The sequence below is a fragment of the Babylonia areolata genome, chromosome 14 (genome assembly GCF_041734735.1).
Source record: "Babylonia areolata isolate BAREFJ2019XMU chromosome 14, ASM4173473v1, whole genome shotgun sequence".
Lineage (NCBI taxonomy): Eukaryota > Metazoa > Mollusca > Gastropoda > Neogastropoda > Buccinidae > Babylonia > Babylonia areolata.
This window is the reverse complement of record NC_134889.1, coordinates 24804881-24819961: the sequence shown is the minus strand read 5'-3', so window position 1 is coordinate 24819961 and position 15081 is coordinate 24804881. Positions and strand designations below refer to the sequence as shown.

Genomic DNA, 15081 nt, shown 5'->3' with positions numbered 1-15081 from the left:
CCCCCCGACCCCCCTCTCCCACCCCCCTTAAAACGTAGCTTAATTTACTTTCCTGATGTCAACATATCTTTGGTTTCAACAGTATTTTATTTGGAAGACATCTTTCATAATAGTGGTCCAGGCTGTTGCTTGGATGTTTGGCGCACCTGTTCACTGGTGCTATGGATCAGTGTGTCTGATGTTTTGTATCTTGCGATAACACCTCTTTTCCATGGCTTAAATCCTTCTTTCCATTGTTAGGGTCCTTGTCTCGTGCGTTCACACGCATTTAGGAAGATGGAATATACCTGATGGACGCAAGAACCCGATGTTGTTGTTTTTCTTGGATATGTCGTTTCTCCATTCAGGTTTCAGTGTGGATAGTGCTGATGTCTTTGCTATCTTTGAGACGATTTCTGGTTTGGATCCTTCATTGCTGATGATGGATCCCAGGTAAGTGAACTGTTGAACAGTTTTTAGCTTCTGTCCCTGAACAGTTGTATCAGCAGTGACGTGCCGTCGACTCGGTCTTTCCGGCGCAGATCTCCGTGCCATATCTTGTTGGTGTTTCATCCAGACTTTTAACAAACTTGGCCAGTTCTTGCTCACAGCCTACCAGCCATCGATGTCATCTGTGAACCGACGATTCGTGATGGTTCTTCCTCAAGTGCATACTGAGCTGATATGATCTTCAAAAGGCGTCAGTCATGATGCTTTCCAAGAATATGTTGAACAGTGTAGGGGGCAGAAGACAGCCCTGATGAAGCGTAACTAAAGTGTGGAACCACTATCCGATAGCATCGTGTGCGAGTACCGTGCTGGTCGATATGATCAAATTTTGTTGTTTAGTATTGCAAGTCATAAGAACCACGCACACACACACATACATACTCATTCACATACTTATATGTATGTGCACCCAGACACTCACACACACACACACACACACACACACACACAATACAAGCCATTAACATGAGACTGCATATTCTGCTCAGACATGGTGGCCTGAATTTAATGCAAAAAGATCATGACAGAAATGCACACTCTCTCTCTCTCACATACACACACACACACACACAGGTACGCACTTAACACTCACACTTCAGTCATGCAAATCCAACACTTGGTCTCCCAAGGTGATTCACACAATACCTCCAGTTGACCTCCACAAAACAGGCCACTGACTATTTCTTTCAAAACATCCCTACCCCCATCGCTCCCTTTCAAACCCCTTCCTCACCAAAGGTCACGGCGGTCTCCCACATGCACTCGCAAACAGCGCTGACCAGCATGTGACACTCTACTTGTCAGCACAGCACAAACCGACCACAGTCTCTTCAACATACTCATGAACAAGTGGAGTGTTGGCCTGGTGGTAAAGCGTCCACATAGGAAGTGGGGGAATCTGAGTGCACTGGTTCAAGTCCCACACTCGCCAGTATTTCCTCCTCCTCCTCCACGAGTCCTTGAGTGGTGATCTGGACGCCAGTCATTCGGATGAGATGATTAATAAGTATTAATAACCTGAGTCCCGTGTCCAGATTGCACTTAGCGCATGTAGAAGAACCCACGGCAACAAAAGGGTTGTCCCTGGCAAAAAAATTACCTGTCGAAAAATCCACAAATATACTTGCAGGCAACAAAATTAAAAAAAAAAAAAAAGATGAAGAAGAAAAAAAAGGTAGTGCTCTCATTGTAGCAAATGCGCTCTCCCTGGTGAGATCAGCCCCCGATTTTTACACACACACAAAATCTGCTGTAACAAAACAATAATACAAACACAATAATGCCAAGTCAGTAGAATACAATACAATACAACAACCACCCTTCAAAATGATCAAATACCACACCCCAACCCAACCCCCACCCCACCCACAAACCCAACACCACCACCTCCCTTCGCCCTCACCCTCCTCTTCCCCTTCAACCCTTCAAACCCCATCCCCGCCGAACGTGGCCGCCGTCTCGCCGACGTAGTCGCGCACGGCCGTGTCCAGAACGTGGTACACGTCGGCGCAGCCGGCCACCGCCCGCTCCATGACGGCCGATAGATGGTCCTCGTGAAGCCTCGAGTTCATCTCCAGGAAGACGATGTTGCGCGACTTGGCCAAGGTGGCCACCGTCAGCTCGGGGCACCCCGAGGACTCCTCGAGGTGGTTCATGTCCGCCAGGGCCGTCTCCCGGGCGAAGCCCGACGAGCAGGCGCAGACGTAGTCCCTGAGCGGGATGCCCGCGTCGATGAGCGCCAGCGTGGCGGCGTTGACGCTGGCGCAGTAGTTGCCCCCGTCCGACTGCAGGACCTGTGGGATAATAAATGTGTGTTATGTTGTTGTGTTGAGTGGAGGCTTGTTGAGGGTTTCTTAAGGATGATGATATATATATATATGATAGTCAGTCGTGTCTAATCATGACATTCAGAACAGCAGAGGAGGCAACTGCTGCCCTGACTATCTGGGCTAGAATTTGATTATAGTGAGGAGTGTCTTGCCCAAGTTACATCCCCACTCTCTCGGCCAAGAGCGTTTTAGGACGGTCGGCGTTGGGATGGTTCTCAAAGGTCAACTAGCCCCCAAGGCTGCAACACTAAGAGCCAATGCAAACTTGCCTCCTAGTTTGAGAGTCATAGTCCTTCACAAAAGACTAAGCTATAAATGATTTCGCATTGCAATACTCAGAGAAACCATTCATACTACAGCTCTCATTTGTTATTGTTGCTGTTGATGATGATGATGATGATGATGATGAAGATGATGATGATAATAATAACAATAATAATAATAATAATAATAATAATATATTATAATCATAATAATGATGATGGTAATAATAATGATGATAGTACTTATATGGCGCAAACTCCACATATATAATGGGCTCTAAGTGTCTCACATGAAACAATAAATGTATATATGTGACCAAGCGCTATGCTTGCTCCAATACTTGCCGCACGCACAAGCTGTATTAGCTTGCCTCATGCACATGCTGTATTAGCAGACGACAGTTTTCGCAACTAACCCACGCGCAGAATGTGTGACGTCACTCCGCTTACATCATTTTGTCCTCTTCGCCAGACAACCTACTCACGGCTCGACCAGTGTCGCATCGCGGTACGTCATTGGCTGAGCTGGAATCTGTGTTTCTGCTTCACCGTAATTAATTAACAGCTCTTTTGTCAGATCAGTAAACTACAAGTATTATATACTGGCAGAATCGTCGCAATTCCATCTGAACTAAACGGTTCAGGAATCACTTAGAAATCTATCACTGAACATCTTGTCAGAAACACAGTTTGGTGTCAGATTTGGGCAGATTAGAGTCAATCTGTTCGCAGCAAACGTGACTGTCTTTGTAGTCTGCTTAACTTGCATAAATTGGTACAGTGAGTGATGAGTGGTCATTTTCATACCTGGTCAGTCATCTGACCAGAGCTGCTCTCTCTCTCTCTCTTGCTGCATCGCGGGCAGTGTGAGTGTGTGTCGTGTGTGTTCTCACAACGGCTAACATCTTGCTACGTATCGCTGCACTGTCTTCTTCTCCTAGTTGTCTTCTCTTAGTTCTTCTCTTCTTTGTCTTCTCATTTCCTCTTCTCTTAGGTCTTCTCTTCTTAGTCTTCTCTTTTTTATCTTCTCTTCTTATATCTTCTTCTTAGCTTTTCTTATGTTCTCATAACTATTGTAAGTAAAACAATAGAAAAACCCATTTGTGACTGGCCTCTATATGTTCCTGGCCTGTGCACGGGAATTCTCGTCTATCCTTTAATACATTCAATCATCATTTAGTTTAATTCTTTTGTACCGTCTGTACCCTATTAGAACCACTCGGTACACGGCTACAAAAGTGGCGTCGCCGACAGGATTTTGATCCAACAGGATTTTGATCCTTCAAAATATTCTTACGACAGGATAAAGATCCATTATAAAACAGATCCAAATTATTCCCTTTAATATTTTAATTCTTTTATCCAATTTAAATCCATCCCTAAACCACAGCCCTTTACCACCAAGAATATCTTGTTACAACCTGGCGCTGTGAGCATAGGATGTGCTAATTCTTTAATCTCTTATAATAAATTAAAGCTCACAGCCAAGCTATACTCTATTACATATATATATATATATATATATATATATATATATATATATATATACATACATATATGTACACACAAACTGTGCATAATAACATACCTCTGCACATGAAAAAACAATATCTATCTATCTATCTATCTATATATCCATGCTCAGCCAATACTACAAACTGCATATATGAACAGTCACAAACACACACATGTACAAACACACACACACACACAACACAAAAAATGCTGTACACACTCACACACACATGATCACGAACACACACACGCTTGTGGACACTAACCCACAAACACACACACACACACACACACAAACGCACACACTACATGAAGATTTCAGTAAAGGGTAAATAAAGTGGGGTGGGTAGGACTAGGAGGAGAAGGAAGAATGATGACAATCAGCTATGCTTCATCACAGCCAAAAGGCCTGTGTGAGCAGGAGGGTTTTCAAGTCTGTTAACCCCTGGACTGCTGCTAGCAGCTATGTGGGCTCGTCATCAGTCCAGGGCAGTCACACAAGACAGGTCACAGAGCTTACTACAGGGTCAGAATGTGGGTCACTGTTATCTACTGGGGGTTTTCCTTCTCTTCGGGGGGGGGGGGGGGGGGGGGGGGGGGGGGGGGGGGTTACTTTTGTTCAGCAAATCCAACGCTAAAAAAAGAGTTAAGTACACAAAAACTAAGTAAGTGCAGAATTTTTAGAATTCATTCATTGATATTGTTTCACCAGTGCTCAGCAGTTAAGTGGTTAACAGAGGGAAGTGAAAGTCATGATCTTGTCCAAGTAAAACACACACACACACACACACACACACACATATATATATATAGATAGATAGATAGATAGATATATCTTTATATCTACAGATGCATTATTATATATTATGTCATTAAGAAAAAGAGAGTCAGAAAGAGAGCGAGCGAGTGTTAGAGATAATGAGAGAGAGAATGTGTGTGTCTGTATGTGCAGTGCAGTGTGAGTTAATGTGCAGTTCAGTTCAGTTACTCATGGAGGCTTCACTGCACTGGGACAAATCCTTATTTATAATTATATACGCTAAACCACATCTGCTAAGCAGATCCCTGATCCTCAATGTAGCCCAACATGCTTAGTCAGGCCTTGAGGAGAGAAAATAAAATGTGCATAAACAATGAAACATGTTAATGGATACATCATTAAATTTATGAGTGAATAAATAAACAAAAAGTGCATAAACATGTTTATGGATACATCATTACATTTATGAGTGAATAAATAAACAAATAAATAAATACTAAACAGATAAATGAATAGCATAAAAAAGTAAGCAGATAGATCGTGAAATAAAATAAAATGCAGGAAAAAAAAGAGAAGGCAATAATGATAATGAATAGATGAATAAACACGCAAATAAGTTTAAATAGACATACAGACATGCACACACACATACATGCACGAAAGATATGCAACAAACATGCAGCTCCACAGTCAGATATGAAACACAAACGAAAGTGCACAGGCCCAACACTACACATAAAAGCACATGAGCCCTGACACATAAATACACACACACACACGCACACACATACACACACGCACCATCTCCCACATTACCCTTGACCCCCCCTCCCCCTCCCCCCTTGATCCCCCCCCCCCTCCCCACTCCCAAACACACATTCCTGTGCATCACAGCTTCCACACACACACACACACACACACACATATATATATATATATATATCTATACACAGGCACATTCCAATATTCTGTAACTTCCACAGTAAAGACATGCATACACACACAGAGATCTCTCTCTCTCTCTCTCTCTGTGTGTGTGTGTGTGTGTGTGTGTGTGTGTGTGTGTTTTGTGACTGGTTGGAAAATGCTAATTTTTTCCTGAAAGTGTACATCACATGTTGCACGGCTAAAAGTTTAATTAAACAATCCTGGTCACAATGACACCATGAGAACTTTGCTGTAACAAAACAACAACAACAACAACAAAACAAGAGAGGCAAGGCCTTCAAGACTCACTTGTGATAAATTACGTCCCCTAACATTAATTACTGAGTAATTTCCCTTTTTTACTATCTGCACCAAAACGTTTGCAAAAGAAATAAAAATTCCATGCTTAGCAAAAGAAGTTCCTGTTTGAACAAAAAATGATAATAATGACTCCTCTTGTTGTTGTGTCAGAATAAGAGCTCAAAGTGCCAAGTTTAGAGAATACAAAAAAAATAAAAAGTATAACAGTAAATGCAGTTTGCATATAATTAGGCTTCTTTTATTATTTTTTTGTGTGCCCATCCCAGAGGTGAAATATTGTTATAAACAAGATGACTGGAAAGAACTGAATTTTTCCTATTTTTATGCCAAATTTGGTGTCAACTGACAAAGTATTTGCAGAGAAAATGTCAAAGTTCACCACGGACACACAGACACACACAAGACAACCGAACACCAGGTTAAAACATAGATTCACTTTGTTTACACAAGTGTCAAAAAAAAAAAAAAAACAACAACAAAAAAACAACAACAGAAGAAAAGAACAACAAAAACCAACAACAGAGCTGTTGTAAATAAAAAGCACCACTAGAAAGCACATTCTCTGTATGTATCGTTTCTGACAATTTTTGTTCCATTTTCACTTCTTTCTTCTTTCTTTTTTGAAACACATTTTAAAGCAGATGTAGTGTGCACCCTAACTGATCAGTCCACACACACCCTGACACTGCCTTCAAACTGAAGCAGAAACTGTTTCCATGTCAGTTCAGTTGTTGAGCGCTAAAAACAGCTACCCAACGGGCGCAATAGCCGAGTGGTTAAAGCGTTGGACTTTCAATCTGAGGGTCCCAGGTTCGAATCTCGGTTCGGTAACGGGTCCTGGCGGGTAAAGAGTGGAGGTTTTTCTGATCTCCCAGTTCAACATATGTGCAGACCTGCCTGTGCATGAACCCCCTTCATGTACTGTGTATACGCAAGCAGAACATCAAATACGCACATTAAAGATCCTGTAATCCATGTCAGTGTTCGGTGGGTTATGGAAACAAGAACAAACCCAGCATGCACACTCCTGAAAACGGAGTATGGCTGCCTTCAAGGCGGGTTAAAAACGGTCATACACGTAAAAGCCCACTCGTATACATACAAGTGAATGTGGGAGTTGCAGCCCACGAACGAAGAAGAAACAGCTTCCCTATAGATACTGAGCTCAAGACACAGTGGATATGAATGAAGAGCCCAAGTGGCTGTAAGTGTAAAATGGCTAATGGACACATTTAACCTTAGAAAAAAAAAAAAAAAAAAAAAAAAAAAAAAAGCTGAGCAGTTTGTACAGTTTAATTCAATATGAACTGTAGCCCCCCCCCCCCCCCCCCCCCCCCCCCCCCAATCTATCTCTCTCCTGCATGTTTACGAATAAATTCTTTAAATATTATGTTTTAAATAGTACACCTGTTGTATAAGAATTTGTAACATTTGACCAGTTTGGGGCAGGGTTTTCTTATTCTGGTAATGTGTTTCTAAATGATATGTGTTAGTTTAGAACAAATCTCTTTTTACTGCATGCTAGCTAGAATGCTGTGTTTTTAGCACTGATATTGCCATTTAAAAATTCATAACTTTGATAACTTGATACTTAAGCAGATAAACTGATACTACGGTAGTAAAGTAGTGTCTCTCTCTTATTCTGAAATAGTGTTTCTTGAAAGAGAGTAAAACACATGTAACTTTATGATCAGTTTTACACAGTGTGATAAATCAAGCCATTGTGTTTTGTTACCTTCTTGTCTGTATTCAGCTTAACTCTCTCCATATGAACGGCGAAAGAGACGACGTTAACAGCGTTTCACCCCAATTACCATCATCAAAATATTACAAGCGGAAGGCTCTTACACTGAAGGGGTGAACGTTGACAAAGAATACCACAATTCTGACGACGGAAGCTAAAGGTTGGGTCATTGAGACACCCACTGGACATCCAAGGGGTCTGTATAGAGGAGAAGAGAGGACTGGCCATACTGAGTGAGTTAACTGGTATATGTTTTACTTTTTCACATCTTAGTCCAACCTTTGTCATGTTTTGTGTGTGTGTATCAGACTGGACTGCAGGCTAAGAGTTTGTTTGGCGTGAGTGTGGATGCACACATTATTTCCAACTGGATCAACAAACACATTTGTGTTTGTATTTGTATTTCTTTTTATCACAACAGATTTCTCTGTGTGAAATTCGGGCTGCTCTCCCAAGGGACAGCGCGTCGCTACACTACAGCGTCACTCAATTTTTTTTGGTATTTTTTCCTGCGTGCAGTTTTATTTGTTTTTCCTATCGAAGTGGATTTTTCTACATAATTTTGCCAGGAACAACCCTTTTGTTGCCGTGGGTTCTTTTACGTGCACTAAGTGCATGCTACACACGGGACCTCGGTTTATCGTCTCATCCGTATGACCAGCATCCAGACCACCATTCAAGGTCTATTGGAGGGGGAGAAAATATCGGCGGCTGAGCTGTGATTCGAACCAGCACGCTCAGATTCTCTCGCTAAGTCGCTTCCTAGGCGGACACGTTACCTCTAGGCCATCACTCCACATGTTGTACCGTACTGTACTGTACTGTACTGTACTGTATTGTATTGTATTGTATCGTGTTGTATTCTGGTGTGATGGACGAGCCTGTGGATGCACACACTATTTCCAACTGGATCAACAAATACTGTATTGTATTGCATTGCATTACATTGCATTGTATTGTACTGTACTGTTTTGTATTGTATTGCATTGCACTGTATTGTATTGTACCATATTGTATTGTATTGTATTGTATTCTATTCTATTCTGGTGTGAATGACCAGCCTGTGGATGTACACATTATTTGCAACTGAATCAACAAACATGTATTGTATTCATGATATGGTATGGTATGGTATGGTCTGTATTTCATGTCTTTTTCCTGCGATTATTCATATACATCAGCAATTTGTAGTATCGTATTGGTGGATACAGATTTTGTTTTCCACTTCCATGTCTTCATGTCCTCTTTGTGTGGTATCATGCACTGCTATATATTATATATCATGTACTGCTTCATGTGAGGCGCTTAGTGCCCATATACAGGGGGTTTGCGCCATATTTAGCTACAATATATTATTATCATCATTATGGTAAGGTACGATACAATAACCCGCAACCCTCCCCCCCACCCCCCTCACCGCCCCCCCAACCCCTCCCTGTCACCCACCTCCACAAAGATGTCGATCTGGGAGCGGGGGTGGAGGGCGGTGAGGATGGTGGCGTCGAAGGTCTGCTGCAGGTGGCAGGTCATCTCCGTGGACTTGCGGTCACCGCGGGGCCGCCGCTTGCGCTCTCCTGTGCTGAAGGTGGCCATGCTGTACTGGCAGTTGACCACCGCCCGGTCGTGGAGCGCCTTGCCTCGCCCGCCCCGTACCTGATGCCATGGTGAAAAAAAAAAACCAAACTGAACTTCTTCTTCTTCTGCGTTCACTCGTATGCACACAAGTGGGCTTTTACGTGTATGACCGTTTTTATCCCGCCATGTAGGCAGCCATACTCCGTTTTCGGGGGTGTGCATGCTGGGTATGTTCTTGTTTCCATAACCCACCGAACGCTGACAAGGATTACAGGATCTTTAACGTGCGTATTTGATCTTCTGCTTGCATATATACACACGAAGGGGGTTCAGGCACTAGCAGGTCTGCACATATGTTGACCTGGGAGATCGTAAAAATCTCCACCCTTTACCCACCAGGCGCCGTCACCGTGATTCGAACCTGGGACCCTCAGATTGACAGTCCAACGCTTTAACCACTCGGCTAATGTGCCCGTCAACCAAACTGAACAATTGTTGTTGTTTTTTTTCCAAAAGGTTACGGATCCCCTTAACTCATTCGGGACGGCCAAACCTTGTTCTCCCTTCATCTCCCCCACAGGGACCCTCTCCACTCCACAGTAACCCCCCTCTCCCCCCGCCCACCACACCCCTCCCCATTCTAGTCCAGTGGGTGTCTGAATAGCCCAACCTATAGACTAGTTTTCATCATTAGAATCAAGGTATTCTTTGTTGTCATCTACCTCTTCAATGTGATAACCTTCCGCTTGTAACATGTTGATGACGTCAACAGTGGTGAAATGCTGTCATTGTCGCGCCGCTATTGTCGTTTGTAAGGACAGAGTTAAGCCTTTTATTGCCATCGGGACAGATATCTGATATGACGGGGGAAGGGAGGGGGGACTCAGGATGAACAGTGTGTGTGTGAGACTGAGAGAAAAGTAACTTCACTTCAAGTTAAACTGGCACAAATGGTAGGGCAAAATAGAATTTGATCAATTAATTAAAAAAAAAAAAAAAAAAAAAAAAAAAAGAGCAAAAATATACAGACCCTAACACACACACACACACACACACACACACACACAAACTTAACACAGAAAAATCTGCTGTGTCAAAAACAAAAGTAATCTATACAGTACACATAGTGACAAACACATACATGCATGCACACACAAGGACACACACACACACACGCACGCACGCACACACACACACACACACACATTCTCTCTCTCTCAATCTTGGCTGGAAGGTAATGATACACATATGATAGGCTAAGGCTAAGAACTATGTTAACTGAATCTTTAAAATCCCTATACACCTGAACACAAAACAGTCCATTACACAAGGTGTATTTTATTTTCTTCATGAAAAGAGAGTAAAACATCTGCACTTTTTTTGTGTGTGCTAATGATCGTTTTCTCATGTGCAGACATGCCACATGCACATGTGAGTGTATGTGTGTGTGTGCATCGGAGTCATTTTATACATTACATGTATACATGTATGTGTGGCTTTACATATGTCTTGATTTAGTAAATGTATGTATGCATCCAAAAGCAAAAGAAAATCCATGTTTATACATTAACTCAGAATGAAATATGTAATAATGTGGAACAGAATCACAGATGAGATGACCTCTTATGTCACTGTGACAAAATTGTAAACCCTCAGAAATGACAGATGGAATAAAAACAAACAGAAAGAAACCCGCCAAAACTACCTTTGTATTGTCATTTAAGACCAGAGAGAGAGAGAGAGTGTGTGTACATGTGTCTGTGTGTGTGCATGCATGTGAACTTAGAAGTGTGTATGACTGTATCACACTAAATAAAGCAAAATTCATACTAATAGAGATTTAGAAGTGGCTGTGGTCACTACACAGAAGAATTGTGTGCACATGTGTGTCCTTGTGAGTGTGTGTGTGTGTGTGTGTGTGTGTGTGTGTGTGTGTGTGTACTTGTGTGTGTGTGTACTTGTGTGTGTGTGTTTGCATGTATCTGTCTGCCTGTCTGTGGAGTGCGGTAGGGGCCATACTTGTTGCACAGTAACCGTCCCATCCCTCCCTCCCTCTAGCCCCTCCACATCACACTGACAGAACGACCTTGTGATCAAGGAACAAGTTACGGAGAACAGAGACTTGAGAGTAGGAACACTGAAATTGTCAGAAAGTGGAAGACAAAACAATGGGAAAGAATAACATTCACAAGAAAGTGAAACTGTTCACAGGTTCTAAGTGGGATTCCCCATGGTAGAATTCTATGGCCAATCTTATTCACTATATCTATAAATGATTTACCAGAATGTGTAAGTAGCTGCTGTAAAGTTTTTGCTGATGATACTAAAATTTATGATAAAACTGAAAATTCCATGAAATTGCAAGATGATTTTAACAAATTACTAAATTGGTCAAATAAGTGGAATTTGTATTTTAATGTATCCAAATGTAAAGTTCTACACTTAGGAAAAAATAATCCAAAACATGACTATGTTTTGAAAATAGACGAAACCACAAGTGTTATTTCGGAGTGTGTTGAGGAAAAAGACATGGGTGTAATATTTGATCAAAATTTGTCTTTTGATGCCCACATTTAGTCAGCTGTAAATAAAGCAAATAAGATATTGGGTATTATAAGGAGAACTTTTACTTTCATGGATAAAGATATATTTACTAACCTTTATAAGACTATTGTACAACTGATACTAGAATATGGAAACTCTAGGGGTTAAGTACTAGAAGTAGAATACATAATTTGGTATCCCACTTCCAGATTAAAAAGGCAATTGAACGGATTCAAAAGGGAGCAACAAGAATGGTGCCAGAACTGAGGGAATTACATTACCAAAATTGGTTGATACAACTGAATTTACACTCATTGAAATACAGACGCTATAGGGGAGATATGATAATGATGCAAGTTTTCAACTATTCAAGATCATAAACAAAACTGATGACATTGACCCAAACACTTTTTTCACAACTAACAAATCTGACATAACCAGTAGTTCAAATACAAATTTTTATACACAATTTTGTAGAACAAATGTTCGCAAATTATCCTTCAGCATCAGAGCTGTTAAAAGATGGAATGCACTATTAAATGTAACACAATCAGCAAACAATTCAACCCACTTCAAAAATCTTCTGGATAACAACCCTAAATCATTAGCTCAGAAATATGATTTTGACAATTAAATTAATCGATAGGCAAATTAGCATGCAAATGCAGACCCCAAAATATATATTTCAAGAAGAGACGTGGAAAAGGTGTGAGGCTTATTATAGTCCCAACTTCTGTACTTCTATAGCAATATAAAGGGTCCAAAGAAGAGCAACGAAATTATTAAAAGAATGCAAGAATGTGAGTTATCAACAAAGACTTACATACTTAAATCTACATTTACTAAAAGGTAGAAGAGTAAGAGGAGATTTGATTGAAACTTATAAGATATTAAATAACATAAATGATGTAAATGCAAGACATATCTTTAGAATGTCGGACTATGATAGCACAATGAACTCAGTAAAGAAAATTTGTTTAGAACACTTCAACACCAACATTACAAAAAAAATCATTGGCTAACCGAATTGCTCAAACATGGAATGCACTACCAACCGGAGTTAAACTTGCACAAAATACTAACACGTTCAAAAATCTCCTTGACGCCAGTTTCAGTTTGACGCCAACACCATCATAAAAGAAAAAGAAAAAGATTATGAAGAAAACAGTTTCTTGCAGAAATGTACTTGTGTAGCCCCGCCCAACAACAATAAACAAAAGAAGAAAATAAATAAATAAAATAAAATGGAAGAAGTGAAGATGAAGATTCGATGGGGACATAAAAAGGCCGAGAGGTCTTGGCAGATAACTTGCCAGTCCCTATACTACTACTACTACTACTATTACTACTAGTAGTACTACAGTATGTATCTGAAAGGCCAGTGTGCGAACTCGACAAACTCACCTCGTGAGGACCATAAACTGCCGCCAGAACCTTAGTGTTGCCTTGTTCTATGTATGCAGATCCATCCGCCTGCCGGAAAACACCAAGACGACATTCGATCTTTCGCAGCTCGTTAGGCCGCCGGCCATCAACGCGATAGTTCTGATCGGAGAGAAGTTCGAGGCCCGCCATACCATGTGTTTTTCGAGGTTTGATTGTGTAGCAAGTTATCGTTCTTTTTTGTCGATGAGCAGAATGGAGTGTATACCGTTTGAGAATCAAGGTTACATTTTGTTGAAACTTGAACTATTGTTCAAATACATGGACTATATAGAGACAGATCTCTTTAAAGAGATCATAGACGTGCATTTTATGTTTACGTAAAGATTAGATGTTCTGCTCTCGCAATAAGACATGGTAATTGCCTTAAAAGAATGTGATGATGTTATTCCTGAAAGGAACAAGGTTTTAAGGGACGTAATAATCAATATCTTTGATTTAAGCAAAATTACAAGAGTTGTTTCCCGTAGACCGTGGATCTTTTCAAAAAAAATATTTATTATTATTTTATTTTATTTATCTTATTTTATTTATTTTTTTGCTTCGTGGTCAGCTGTAATTCCGATGCAGAATGTTTGTTTTCTTGAGTTTATTACTATCATTATCATTATTACTCTTATTATCATCATTATGACTACTGGTAGTAGTAATAGTAATAGTAGTAGCTAGCAAGTTATAAAAAATTTTGAAAAAAGTTATTCTGTTGTTTTCTATAATACACCCTTTTTGTTTCAGATGGTACAAAACATTATTTTATTCAATGAACTGTATATGAAGTCCAGGACTCCCCCACGACAACAACCAGGACAGGGCGTGTGACTGATGCTGTGTGGAGCCCGGGTTCCCCTGGCTGAACCAGGGGGCTTAACCGGGTCGTACACAGACATCAGTCATCCAGAGCGCCCCCCCTCCCCCCCCCCTCCCCCCTCCCCTATTGTGGATCATCGCCACCGGGACAAGAAAAGACATCGCGAGGACCAGCCTCGGACCGACAACCAGGACTCCACCACCCGAACACAGCCAGGACCGGCACAGCACGGACCACGGACGGACATTGCCGGCGGCCAGAACACAGCAAGGACCCTCCTCGAACAAGACCACAGGATCAACGCCTTGACCACATCACACCCCCATTGAAAAGACCACAGCCACGAACAACTGGACCTTAAGGGGCTTACTGCCGACAGGTTGTTAAACTCAACAACTCTTTACTGATGCACCAGGCTGTTTCGGTTTCAGATGGTACAAAACATTGTTTTATTCAATGAACTGTGTATGAACAAAATAAAATAAAGATAAAACAAAGTAAAGTGCAATGTTAACTTATCATTACGGAAGAGGGAGCAAGTGGGGTTTGACAACAGTTGATTTTGATTCTGTTTCTGTTTCTGAGGGTTGAAAAACGAGGGAGCAAGAACAGTAACCTATGCAGAGCAGTGCTGGATTAGTCTGTAACCGGTAGTCGTTCCTGTTGGGAAAAAAAAAGATAAATAAATAATCGATGTGCGTTGTATGTTTCATATTTGTCACGACACATTTCACAGTGTGAAATATATGTCGGCTGCTCATCTCGATTAGAACATGTCGTCATAGTGGAGTCCCATACATTTAAAAGAAAGAAAGAAAGTTTTCAGTTTCAGTTTCAGTAGCTCAAGGAGGCGTCACTGCGTT

The 15081-nt window shown here is 41.2% G+C and overlaps 1 protein-coding gene across 1 annotated transcript; it reads right to left on the bottom strand.

Moving 5' to 3' along the window:
- Positions 1 to 1901: 1901 nt before the first annotated feature.
- LOC143289557 (exosome complex component RRP41-like) lies at positions 1902 to 13560 on the bottom strand. The gene is made up of 3 exons (XM_076598569.1): positions 13372 to 13560; positions 9295 to 9501; positions 1902 to 2282 (listed from the first exon to the last, which is right to left on the bottom strand). The coding sequence occupies exons 1-3, from the start codon at positions 13540 to 13542 to the stop codon at positions 1914 to 1916; spliced, it is 747 nt and encodes a 248-aa protein (XP_076454684.1). The 5' UTR covers positions 13543 to 13560; the 3' UTR covers positions 1902 to 1913.
- Positions 13561 to 15081: the final 1521 nt, after the last annotated feature.